General features: G+C 38.3%; 1 protein-coding gene across 1 annotated transcript; it reads left to right on the top strand.

Annotated features, from left to right (window-relative positions):
* Positions 1 to 2,082: 2,082 nt before the first annotated feature.
* sars1 (seryl-tRNA synthetase 1) lies at positions 2,083 to 11,757 on the top strand. Its single transcript, XM_067591396.1, has 11 exons — positions 2,083 to 2,269; positions 3,273 to 3,343; positions 3,514 to 3,594; positions 3,768 to 3,926; positions 5,618 to 5,761; positions 5,953 to 6,108; positions 7,154 to 7,375; positions 7,650 to 7,779; positions 9,439 to 9,596; positions 9,750 to 9,879; positions 10,824 to 11,757. Exons 1-11 carry the CDS (start codon positions 2,134 to 2,136, stop codon positions 10,982 to 10,984), a joined length of 1,548 nt encoding a protein of 515 aa, XP_067447497.1. The 5' UTR covers positions 2,083 to 2,133; the 3' UTR covers positions 10,985 to 11,757.
* The last annotated feature ends 333 nt before the right edge of the window (positions 11,758 to 12,090 follow it).

Here is a 12,090-nt window from a genome sequence, read left to right as displayed (position 1 = left end):
CTTTAAACATAACCAAATAACTCTGATAGTAGTCAGCAACATTATCATATAATGTTTTTCACTTCTAAAGTCATTAAATACTGACCTGTGCACAACAGCAACAAAAGACTTGAATGGAACATTGTCTACAGACAATGAAAATGCTTTCCTTCTTTTCACCACAAGACAGAAAAAATATGGACAAAACTTAGAAAAAGAAGCACCAAAGTGAAGGAAGTGAGTTGGAAGGAAAGAGTTGGAGCATGTCCGACTTACCATTACTAAAAATTATGCTAAAAATAAATGAAATGTATATATATATGTATATTAAAAACAAATGAAATCATAAAAAATCATCTATATACTAAAAAGAAATGTATGTAAACAAATGTACTCTCGACATACTAAGTATGAATGAACGTGTACTGGAGCTGTTGTTTTTTTTTAAACTTTAGAAGTAAGTGAATGTTTGAAGAGGTTGAACATGTCTGTGTGTAAATCTAACATCACTTACTGTGTTAGACTGTATCAGTCAAAGAGTTAAACAGAGTTACAAAACTTATGTACACGCTGAAAAGGAATGAAGAGTTGAAACTTATTTACATACTAAACATGTATAAAACAGTTCAAACTTATCTAAATGCTAAAAAGGCATAAATGAATTAAAACTTCTCTGCATACTGTAAGGTTTTTGATTTTTAGGAATTGTAGAAGGAAGTGAAAGTTGAGAGTTGGTGTGTGTGTGTATGTGCTAAAAGAAATGAAATAAACTTAGCATAAAAAGTAAGGAAATTTGTGTTTGGTAGATTATTTCTTTGTTGTATAAATGCTTCTTGGCAATAAAACTTATACTGTTGGAAAGTTGGAAAGTTGGAAAGCCTGTTTATTTCCCTTTTAAATTGTGCCACATTTGTAAGGAACATGCATTTGTGGGATGAGCAGCAGAGCTGAGTATCTGGGTTGCGGCCATGAAAAATATGCCAAATCTTCTCTGTCCAACAGCTTATTCTGCTATTGACTCTTGTTTGGTGTTTGGTGGATTGGATGATTGAAGTTTGAAGAAACAAGACATATTGGCAATTTAACAATTTATTAATTTAACAAACAGGAGCCTCAGTAGCGTGCGGAAGAACCATACACAGCCACAACAGCCTGGCACCTCCTCTTCATGCTGGTCACCAGCCTGGTCATACACTGCTGTGGGATCATTCTTCAACCAGCATTTGTCGCAAGTCAGCCAACGTGGTTGTGTTGGTCACTCTGGCACAAACAGCACGCCCAAGCTGATCCCACAAGTGTTCAATGAGGTTGAGGTCAGGACTGCTGGCTGGCCATTCCATCCTCTCCACTCCCAAATTCTGGAGGTAGTCTCTGATAAACCCCACAAACCAACAAATGCTGGTTGAAGAAAATCAAAGATTAGAGAACATCAGAACTTTGTTTTTTCTTCTTTCCTCTCCCATTAATCATCTCATAACCCCTCAGATTTATCTGGTTACCCTGTGGAGGGGCCCGACCCATAGGTTGGGAACCACTGGACTAAACTAGCTAACTCCTCCAGTAGCTACAACAGTAACACGCTGCTCACATACTGATGTTTCAGTATTAATATTCTAATGACGTCATATATAATAATATATCAGTCAGAGGGACCAAACCACTACTTTTACTGCAATACTTTAACTACATCAAGCTGATAATACTTATGTACTTTTACTGAAATAGTATTTTTCATGCAGGAGTTTAACTTGTAATGGAGTATTTTTACTTTGATGCATTGATGACTTTTACTTGAGTAAAGGATCTGGAGACTTCTTCCACCACTGTCAAATATATTACGTACGACATCATGACATTGCCGAAAAAGACCTATTGCTGACGCTGGGGGTTGCCAGGCTGGAAGACAACCCCCGATCTCTTTGTGTTTAAAATATTTTAGTGTAATATCAGCCTTATATGAATAAAATATAATAGATGGAGTTTTAAATTGTTGTTAAGACCGGGATGGGTTTGTTAATCATTAACCTAAAAAAAGATTAACTTTCTAATCAAGTAGTTGTGCGTTTTAGTTGCTTTAACACGATCTGGCATCCCGGTGAGAGGAGTCATCGCTGTGAGCTCAGTCAGGTTTTCTCCGACAGACAGCGTGGAAAGATGGTGCTCGACTTGGACCTGTTTCGGACCGACAAAGGCGGAGATCCAGAAATCGTCCGTGAGACTCAAAAGAAGAGGTTTAAAGATGTCACACTCGTTGATAAACTGGTCACCGCAGATTCAGAGTGGAGAAAATGTAAGCACCCTTTGATTCATGTTGTTTCAGTTACTAGCTTATCTTAGCGTCACGTCAGCGTGTATCCACCGCTGGAGATCAGCTCATGCCAAAGTCCGTTACCAATTTGGCCATTTGCAATGTTAGTTTGCAAATACAACCAACTGTTAAGACCTTACTAGGAGATTGAAATACCAGACACATTTTTAGCACTTGGTCTTCTATTCGGCTTCTTCAAATGCAATAAACAGCCCGTAAAAATGCACATTTATCATGAATTAACTTCTTATTCACCGCGCTCTGCCCCCACAGTTGTTAATTTCCGCCACACTGCAGTGGACCATAAAGCATTTCAGAAAGTTAGCGATTCATCCATTCCGAATATACAAGTGGACCCTATTTTAACAAGGCGTAAAACAGTTGTGAATGATTGTCATTAAGTTTGAAAAAAATGTATCGCCAGATTTGGATGGAATTTGGTTTGACGTTCTCACAAGAGGAGCAGTATAGCACGCAGCACGCAATGGGGCTAATGTTAGCAAAATCAGCACCATTCAACGATACCAAAATGAGCCATATGGTTATCCTCCATTTAGTTAACCGTAGTTAATTAACACTAACTTTCTACTAGAGCATACCATGCTCTTGTTTGCTACACATTCCTGTCATTTTGTTGACACGTATAATACGAAATGCCGGCTAATGCTGGGTTAGCTTAGCGTTGCCGGTTAATAGCGTGCAATCTGATGCAATCCCAGCCAGCACCATGTCAAATCAGCCTCGCCCTGCAGTGTAGCTACTGACTGTATCATTCTGATCTAGCATGATAACGTCAGTGCTTTTGTCAGATCATTGTTGTTTAAGTGAAAAAATAGTTTGTTTATATCTTGATAACGGTTTTTGACTGTGCGAGGCTGAATTGCTCCTGACAGCAACACCTGTCATCAGGTTACCAGTCCTGCTACTGTAGCTCATACACACAGTCCCATGATGCACTGACTTTCTGTCATTTACTTCCCAACAGGCCGCTTCACTGCAGACAACCTCAACAAAGCAAAGAACCTCTGCAGCAAGAGCATTGGGGAAAAAATGAAGGTATGAAGCACACAAAATGACTGAAGATGCTGTTGAGCCTTGTACAATGAAAGAAAGGAGGTGTCAGTATGTGTCCATTAGACATTGTTAAAAATGGAGATACCTGAGAGGAAGTGTAAAATTTTTAAACCGTATTTTCTTTCTTTAAACCCCTTATGTTGTGAATACAGAGGAAGGAACCAGTTGGGGAGGATGAATCTGTACCTGAAAAAGCACAGAGCCTGGAGTCCCTAACAGCTGAAACACTATCGGTATGACTGCGTGTGTCTGCTCCAAGTGCTATCCCACCTGTATGGCAGCATTTTTGCATGTCATTAAACAAATCAGTAAAAAGACAGGCAGAACTTAAAGCCAAAAAATGTCTTAATTTCTTGCTTTGCTTTGTTTGATTTCACCTTTTTCTATGTCTCCTCTACTGTATCAGGCCCTGACAGTTACCCAGATCAAGAAGGTGCGTTTGTTGGTGGATGAGGCGATGGAGAAAACTGACAGTGAGAGGATAAAGCTGGAGGCAGAGCGCTTCGAGTACCTGAGGGAGATTGGCAACCTTCTGCACCCATCTGTACCCATCAGCAATGATGAGGTGGGTGTTTTTTTTTTTAACAGTAAAAATTAATTACATTAATATGATTTAAAAAGACATTTGAAGTAGCTGTTGTTGTTCTACATATTGTCTTATCGATTGACATGATCTTCATCCATATAGTCATATGGATCAGATTACAACCAGCTATTATCAGGACATGTCATGCTAAAATGTTAGTGCCTGACCCTTAAAATTACTGATGTCCTTCACACTGCACAAAGATTAACCTATGTGCTTGACGGTTTTATTAATGACTCTTGATGATACTTGAATGCTCAGCATTCTCTTTGCCCTTTAGTTTCCCTTTTTATAAGTCACATTAACATTTTTTCACCCAGAAAAAGCTAATATTTCTCTGTTTAATATGACCTCCTCCTTCTGTCAGCTGCTGTGAATCTGCAGTGTATTTACTGGTTTTTCACACATGAATTCAGGCCAGTTGGAGGAGTTAAACCTGTGATTTTCTGCCTTTGTATAATTATCCAGGCTGCTGCTGTTTCTAATGTATTTCATTCAGTTTGCTGGGTTTCAAAACAGAAATACTCCAGCATCCAGCAGCTGAAAGTGCTGTGTCCAGATAGTTAATGGTTGAAGGTGGTTTCTGTGGGCAGCTGTCTAAACTGTGTAGCTGTCTTAAAGTTGTAAAAATACAAGTACAGGACAACACCTTTTGAGCAGTGATTGACTTAGCCGATATGATCTAAGAAACATTAATCCAAAACATTTTTTATTTGTTAAAAAAAAAAAAGAAGTTGTCGCTCTTTATGCTTGGCCAAAGATTTTGTCAGAGAAGAAACATCACTCAGTACCATTTAGATTTTTTTTTCAAAAAAATCAAAAAAGTGGGTTGTCTGTTTGCAGTTCATTAAAGACCAACAACAAAAAGCCTTTTTCTATATAAATAAACAAGGTGATTGCCTCACATCCTTTTCAGACCGGTAGCTAGTGGGTAGTTTGGCAGTTGTGCAGTGTAAATGTCAGACAGCTGGTGAACAGAGTTGAACCTGAAAGCTACATATCATCATTTTGAGCTTCTCACTGTGAAGTTGTGAATCTGGACCTCGAGGATTCAGAGCTGTGAAATATCTTGCCCTGTGTGTGAAGCTAATGTTGGAAGTCCAACTGAAATTCAATTGTGCGTTTCCTGTTTTGTTTTTTTTGTCTACTACAGGTTATATATCTGCTCATTAAATCACTTGCATCGTGTTCTTCTTTGAGAAAAAATCTCAAACCAAAAGAGAGAAATTTATATTTTAAATGGTTTGGTTTATGATGCCCCCTAATTTTGCATTAATTCAATGAAATACCATTCCATTACCCATCTACATGGCTGGGGACCTTATTTTAATGCAGAAAATTAAATCTTACTTAAAGCAATAACTGTACTTATGTCTGTGGTTACTTTGTTGAAGGAATGCAACTAATGATTATTTACATTATTATTATTATTTTTTCAGATTAAAATGTTGGAGAAATAGATTTAGATTTAGATGATCATGCCTCATTTTAACTGTATTTTTATAGCTTGGTGACAAAAATGAACTTGAAATGGTTTTGTCCAACAAAATTACAATGATACAATTCGGAGAAAGATAAGCAAACCTCACATTTTAGAAACTGGAAGCAGATAATGTCTGGCATTTTTTCTTGCTAAATAACTATATGATTTATATCATCATATGAAATAGGATGTAGACAACAAGGTGGAGCGTACCTGGGGCGACTGCACCGTCCAGAAGAAGTACTCCCATGTTGACCTGGTGGTCATGATTGATGGGTTTGAAGGCGAGAAGGGAGCTGTTGTGGCCGGGAGCAGAGGTTACTTTTTGAAGGTGAGTGTAAACATAATTTGCAACACACATAGGGACACAGACTACATAAAGGCACAAACAGGCCAAAATTCTTTCTCCTTGTAATAATTTTGCACAGACCAACCCAAAAAGGAACCTGCCGTTTTGCTTCCTGACCTGCAAATAGGAGAAACCAGCTGTTAAGTTGTTTTCCTCTCTTCTGTTGTCTTCAGGGGCCGCTGGTGTTCCTGGAGCAGGCTTTGATAAATTACGCCTTAAGGATCCTTCATAGCAAAAATTACACCATGCTCTACACACCTTTCTTCATGAGGAAAGAGGTCATGCAGGAAGTCGCCCAGCTCAGCCAATTTGATGAAGAGCTGTACAAGGTAATCAACTCCTCAACTTTTGTGTTTAAGATGTGTTTAACCTAAACATGGTGCAGTCATGGATCTGACTGCAGTTAAACTACAACTGTGAATAATCTGTTCAGGAAGGACACTTCATTAAATTCAAGGAGTCCCAACACATATTGTTCCAAAGTTGAGCTGTATATGAATGAAATAAGTCTGACGTTGTTTGAAAATTAAACAAAACCCAAGTTAATGAGATATTCTGGTGTCCACATACTTTTCCATGACTTTAAGACCAATTGTCATGACTGAACATTCAGTGAATTCTGTGTAAACTTTTTAGATCTTAGTCGTTTTTAATTGTATCTTTTAAATGGATGAAGGATTTTAGTCATTGGACGTCTGGATCTTAAAGCCTCTGGAAACATGGCTTGAAATCATAAAAATGCATATATGATATCAAAGCTGAGTGTCTCATTAAGCATCCACAAAAATCTGAATGAAAATAAACATTCATAACTATTAGAAAACTTAGCTCAAAAACAGCTCATTTGGCTGCTCAAACCATTTCTGGGCATGTCCAGATCACGTTTGATTGACAGCTCATTTTCAGTTCAAGTACCGTTTTATTTTCTATTCATTCACTAAAACATTTTGCTGATATGGAATAAACTACCAAATCTATCAAATGGACCCTACTTGGTTAGAAAGCTTGACTAATCGATTAACTAGCAAAACAGGTTAAACTAGCCAAATCTTTGTTTTTATTTAATTATACCTCCCAGAGTATGACGCTAATCGTTTTAGCATCCTCCACTAACTAACAAACTACGTTAGACCAACTGAAACTGTGTTTTTATTGAACTATACCTCCCAGACTACGAAGCTAAGTGTTTTAGCATCTTTCATTCACTTACATGAAACGGTTAGCATTAGCATTACTATGCTACACTTTTGAGCTACTTATCCACTTCGAGATTAATACAGATTAGGTCTGGAAAATCATGAGCATACAAACCCTGTAACTGGCTGTCTGTCCATGGTTCCTCTCTCTCAACTCCTGTATGCGTTTTTATCTCAGGTCATTGGCAAGGGCAGCGAGAAGTCAGACGACAACTCCGTGGACGAGAAGTACCTCATCGCCACCTCCGAACAGCCGATCGCAGCCTTCCTGAGAGATGAGTGGCTGAAACCCGAGGACCTGCCCATCCGCTACGCCGGCTTTTCCACCTGCTTCAGACAGGAAGTGGGCTCCCATGGCCGAGACACCCGCGGGATCTTCAGGGTACACCAGTTTGAGAAGGTTAGTTGTGGAGCAAAAGTGGTGTTTTAAATAACTTTTCATCGTCCGTGAAATACAGATTCAAATAAATAAATGTTTGCTTTTCGTAATCACTTTTGAAATTATTAGATTAAATTATTCAAAACCAGATGCTAGGCACACAGTAAAGTAGTTTGACTGAGAATAATTAATACATAACTAAATGTATACTTGTCATTTTTTGATGTGTACCATGACAGAACAAGCTGCATTTCATCCATAAAATAAATAATTTCTCTTTCTCCTCTTCTTTCAGATTGAACAGTTTGTCTATGCCTCTCCACATGATGGCAAATCATGGGAGATGTTTGATGAGATGATCGGCACAGCAGAGGAGTTCTACCAGTCTCTTGGAATTCCTTATCGCATCGTCAACATTGTCTCCGGTAGGTCTGACACACATTCATACTGAGTCACATCTGAAGCTGTTGGAAAATAACTGATAAATAGAAACTTTAATTCACACTTTGAGTCTTTCAACTGAATAATTCCAGAAAATTTGATTTTTTTTTTTTTTTTTTTTTTTTTTTTTTTTTTAAGACAAATCAGAAAGTCTCTATAACAAAACCAAATTCCCATCCAGAGTACTAATACTAATACTAGTAACTAGTACTTGTTTGCAGTGTGAATGAATGGTATACACAAGCTGTGGCAGTAGAGAGGCTTGTGTTTGATATGTAAGCAGTTTTTATTACTGCAAAATTAACCTCAGATGTTCCTTCGTCATTCAAAAGTACTATCTGAGGAGCAGGACATTTTAGGGGGCAGAAATTGTGAAGAGGTAACTGATTGCAGGAAAATGTTTCTGAAGAAGTCCCTGCAGTCAAAATACAAACACAATAATAATTAGTTACACTAATTAATTAATTATTGAGCCCTTTCAAGCAAAAATGCTAAAAATTCCAGCTTTTCAATTGTGAGGATTTGCTGCTTTCCTGTCTTATAGAATAGTGAATTGAGTTATGGAGTTTGGGTTATGGACTGTTTGAAAGTTAAGATGTCTCCTGGTGCTTTAAAAAAACAGTGATGGTACAATAGTGATTTACAGTAGAATACAACTACAGACTGTAAAAAATAATGGACGTAGCCACCATGACGTTGGCTTGTGACGTTAGCTTGTGTTGGCACTGTAGTCTATAACTTTGCCTACTCTAGGAAAATTTCAAGGAAAGGAAAAAAAGCCCCATTGCAAATTAAGTACAATATGTAAGGAGGAATGTGATGACTTCTACAGTTTCAACAGACATGTTCAGCCTGTATTGTTATTAAGTCATCATACCATTAAGTAATAGCCGTCCTATGATAAGAACAGTTTTATTAACCAGCTCTAAAGTATTTATTTCACCATAGCCACAAAATAGTCTGTCTACGCTGGTTTGGATTTTACAGCTACATTGTCATCATCTTTTCAAATTAGCTGAAAATCATATTTTCAAAAGTCTAATTGGCTTAAAGTTTGATTATTGTAGAGGTGTAAACAATAGAAACTATATAAATGCAGTAGTAGTGGTAGGTTAGTGTGTAGCCTGAGTGAAACTGTGTTCCTTGGTAAGCTGTGTTTAGGCAGGTGAAAGACAAATGTACCAACAGGCACAAATGACTAACAGTATTGGCACCTGCAGATGTTTTTGTAAACAATCTGCTATTGGTATCAGTAATTTTCATAGTGCTTCCCTCACTATTTCTTCTGTTTGACTGCTGCATGTATGCAAATAATGTACTGTAATGCGTCTCTATGCAAATTATGTACAATAATTCATTGTGCGAACAGCAGTGATTCGCATCTGACACATCTGGGTCGCCGAAGTGGTACTCAAAAAATTCATCCAGGGTTGACAGGTCTGTCTTGTAGGTGTTTGTGTTTAGCTTAATTTGTAACGTGTATTAAAATTTATGAAATTCCCGTAAACTTAGCTACTGGCTGAAACAGCCCCTCCTCTTAACGGGCACCTGCGGCTTCACCCACTGTTGTCAGAGCAGTAAGTGCCTGTGTGAATATCAGACTGTGATATCAGCTAACCAGTTACTGCTGTCATTCATCGTAGGCGCCCTCAATCATGCAGCCAGTAAGAAGTTGGACCTGGAGGCCTGGTTCCCTGGCTCCAGTGCTTTCAGAGAGCTGGTCTCCTGCTCAAACTGCACCGACTACCAGGCCAGACGCCTTCGCATCCGCTACGGACAGACCAAAAAGATGATGGACAAGGTGAGTGCAGCTGGAACACACCACTACAGCCACAATGAGATCATTTGAACAGTCTACAAACAGCTTACAATATAAGATTATTCGGAACCCTTTTAATAGTATTGCTTGGAATTATTGCTAAATATACTTCCTCTCTCTCTGTTTGCTATGTAGGCAGAGTTTGTGCACATGTTGAACGCAACCATGTGTGCCACTACACGTGTGATGTGTGCCATCCTGGAGAATTACCAGACTGAAGAAGGCATTGTTGTTCCAGAGGTGCTCAGGCAGTTCATGCCTCCTGGTAAGCAATGCTAGCTTAATTTTTTACTGCTAATGTTTCAGTTTTGGACAAAGAGGAGTTGTTGTCATGGGTGCTCAAAAAGTGCCTAAATATAAATGTTTTGAATGTTGCATGATATACTGAAAACCAATCTATCAAACTCACACATTAACAAGACAGAACAGTGTGAATCTAAGATAAAATGGAAAAACACTTGTTTGATGACAGAACAAGTACAGGGGCAAAATATTCAGCCATGAATGTCAAAATATGCTCAGAATGCTCTTAATGAGAGTGTGAATAATGTTGATTCTCATATTCAGCAAAGACTTGATTTCAGACTAACAAACGTCTTGGCGTAGTAGTGAAAACTGATGCAATCAAGTCAGACATCATTTCATTATGAGAGAGGTATTTTTGACAAATGATAAATTCATAATTATCAGAAGTAGAATAATACTAAATTAATATTTTTTTCCATGACCTTTATATAGTTCATTCATGATTGCCCATATGTTACCTCTGTCCTTATGCCAGTTGTTTGTGCAACATTTAGACATTTTGGAAAATATGCTTTCTTGCCAAGAGTTAGATGAGGAGATTGATAGCACTGTTGACACAGCCGAGCCAGCTGTACTCCTTAGTTTCCAGTCTTCATGCTAAGTAAAGCAAACCAGCTGCTCTAGCTTCATATTTAGTGTACAGACATGAGAGGTATTGAGTTTCTCATCTAACTCTTGGAAAGCCAAAAAGCATATTTCCAAAAATGTCAAACTATTTCTTTAAGTGGCGTCACAGTAGAATTGTTTTCATCTGCTCACTGTTATAACCACAAATTTAGGTGTAGGTTTTCTAGGAAGTTTGCAATATAGAAATTAATTGTTCTTCAATTCATATCTTGGAGCTTTGTGTTTTGTATTTATTGATTTAAATTCATACATTTGTCCTTGCTGTGTATCCTCCAGATTTGTCAGAGATCATTAAGTTTGTCAAGCCCGCTCCAATTGATCAGGAGATGTCTAAGAAATCAAAGAAACAGCAGGACGGAGGGAAGAAGAAGAAGCAGGGAGGGGGAGATCAGAACCTGCCCAACTGCATGGAGAGCATGTCCGTCAACGACTCATAGACTCCAGCATACAACAGTGTCGCTTCACCAATCTCACAGATAGAAACTGATGGAATAGAGCCTCTCGTGGAGGTTAAACTGGGGTCAGTTTGGTAATTTCACAAAGTAAAATGGAAAAAGTTAGAACCTGGGGAAACAAATCTCTGAAGTAGGCACTTACCTTATAGTCAAGGCTGGCTCTATCCCATCTGTGTCTATCTGAATGGATGGTGTTGATCATCTCAGCTGTTCCTTCCCTCATTCATAGGAGGCACACCGAAAAAGGGATCGCTCTGTGCTTGCAGCCACCTTCAGTCAGAAACTATCCACCTGTCTGTCACTTTCTCACATCTGCATCAACACTGAGCCTAAACGAACAGACAAGACTATTTAAGTTGGTCATGTGGGACAGCGCATGTTGATATATGCAGAATCAACAGCTTCTGTCTGGCTTCATAGCAGTTGGTAGTGTCTGTGACTGGTATATAGTGCAGATGAACCACTGTAATCTGTAATTATCATACAAAAGTGTGGTTTCTGAAGATTTGTATTTTGTATAACTGATCAATTACCGTCTGAAATCTTCATTCATCGGCTCATGTTGCCTTTAACCACGATCATCATTTCCAACCGTTGTTGCTCGACGTCACAGTTGACCATAATGCTGTCCACTACAGTATGTTATGATTGAGACATTGTCTGTATTTACTTGCTAATGTAAACGTATATATATGATTGAGCATTGATGAAGTGGAACTCGCTGTAAACGAATATTAAAAACAGTTGATATGGAAGTTCTGTTTGTGTGTCTTCTCAATGAGTTTCTATTTGGATGCAGCCAAGATATTTATGCATGCTATGATTTTTTCCCATATATCTTATTCCATCACATGTTGGTGGCAGGCTGGAGAAACAGCCATAAAACCTCTTGAGTCCTCATTCAAACAAACTCTAAAAACTCTTGACAAAAAGCCAATGCATTTCCATCATGCAGGGTACTGGAGAAATATAATTTACTGAGCTTTGAGAATTTTAGATAATTCTCAAATTTGTGCCTAGTTTATAAAATTTTAAATGGTTTGGCCCCTCCTCCAGTATGTGACTTTGTGTACACTTGCTCGATAAGT

The sequence above is a fragment of the Thunnus thynnus genome, chromosome 6 (genome assembly GCF_963924715.1).
Source record: "Thunnus thynnus chromosome 6, fThuThy2.1, whole genome shotgun sequence".
Taxonomy (NCBI): domain Eukaryota; kingdom Metazoa; phylum Chordata; class Actinopteri; order Scombriformes; family Scombridae; genus Thunnus; species Thunnus thynnus.
This window is presented reverse-complemented; position numbering and strand designations above follow the sequence as displayed.

What these genes read in the sequence shown, in the direction of transcription:
- sars1 (XM_067591396.1), top strand. Translation starts at nt 2,134, where the DNA reads ATGGTGCTCGACTTGGACCTGTTTCGGACCGACAAAGGCGGAGATCCA. An exon ending in GCAGAGGTTACTTTTTGAAG is followed by an intron (nt 5,762 to 5,952) that starts GTGAGTGTAAAC and finishes TGTTGTCTTCAG; the next exon opens with GGGCCGCTGGTGTTCCTGGA. An exon ending in GGGTACACCAGTTTGAGAAG is followed by an intron (nt 7,376 to 7,649) that starts GTTAGTTGTGGA and finishes CTCTTCTTTCAG; the next exon opens with ATTGAACAGTTTGTCTATGC.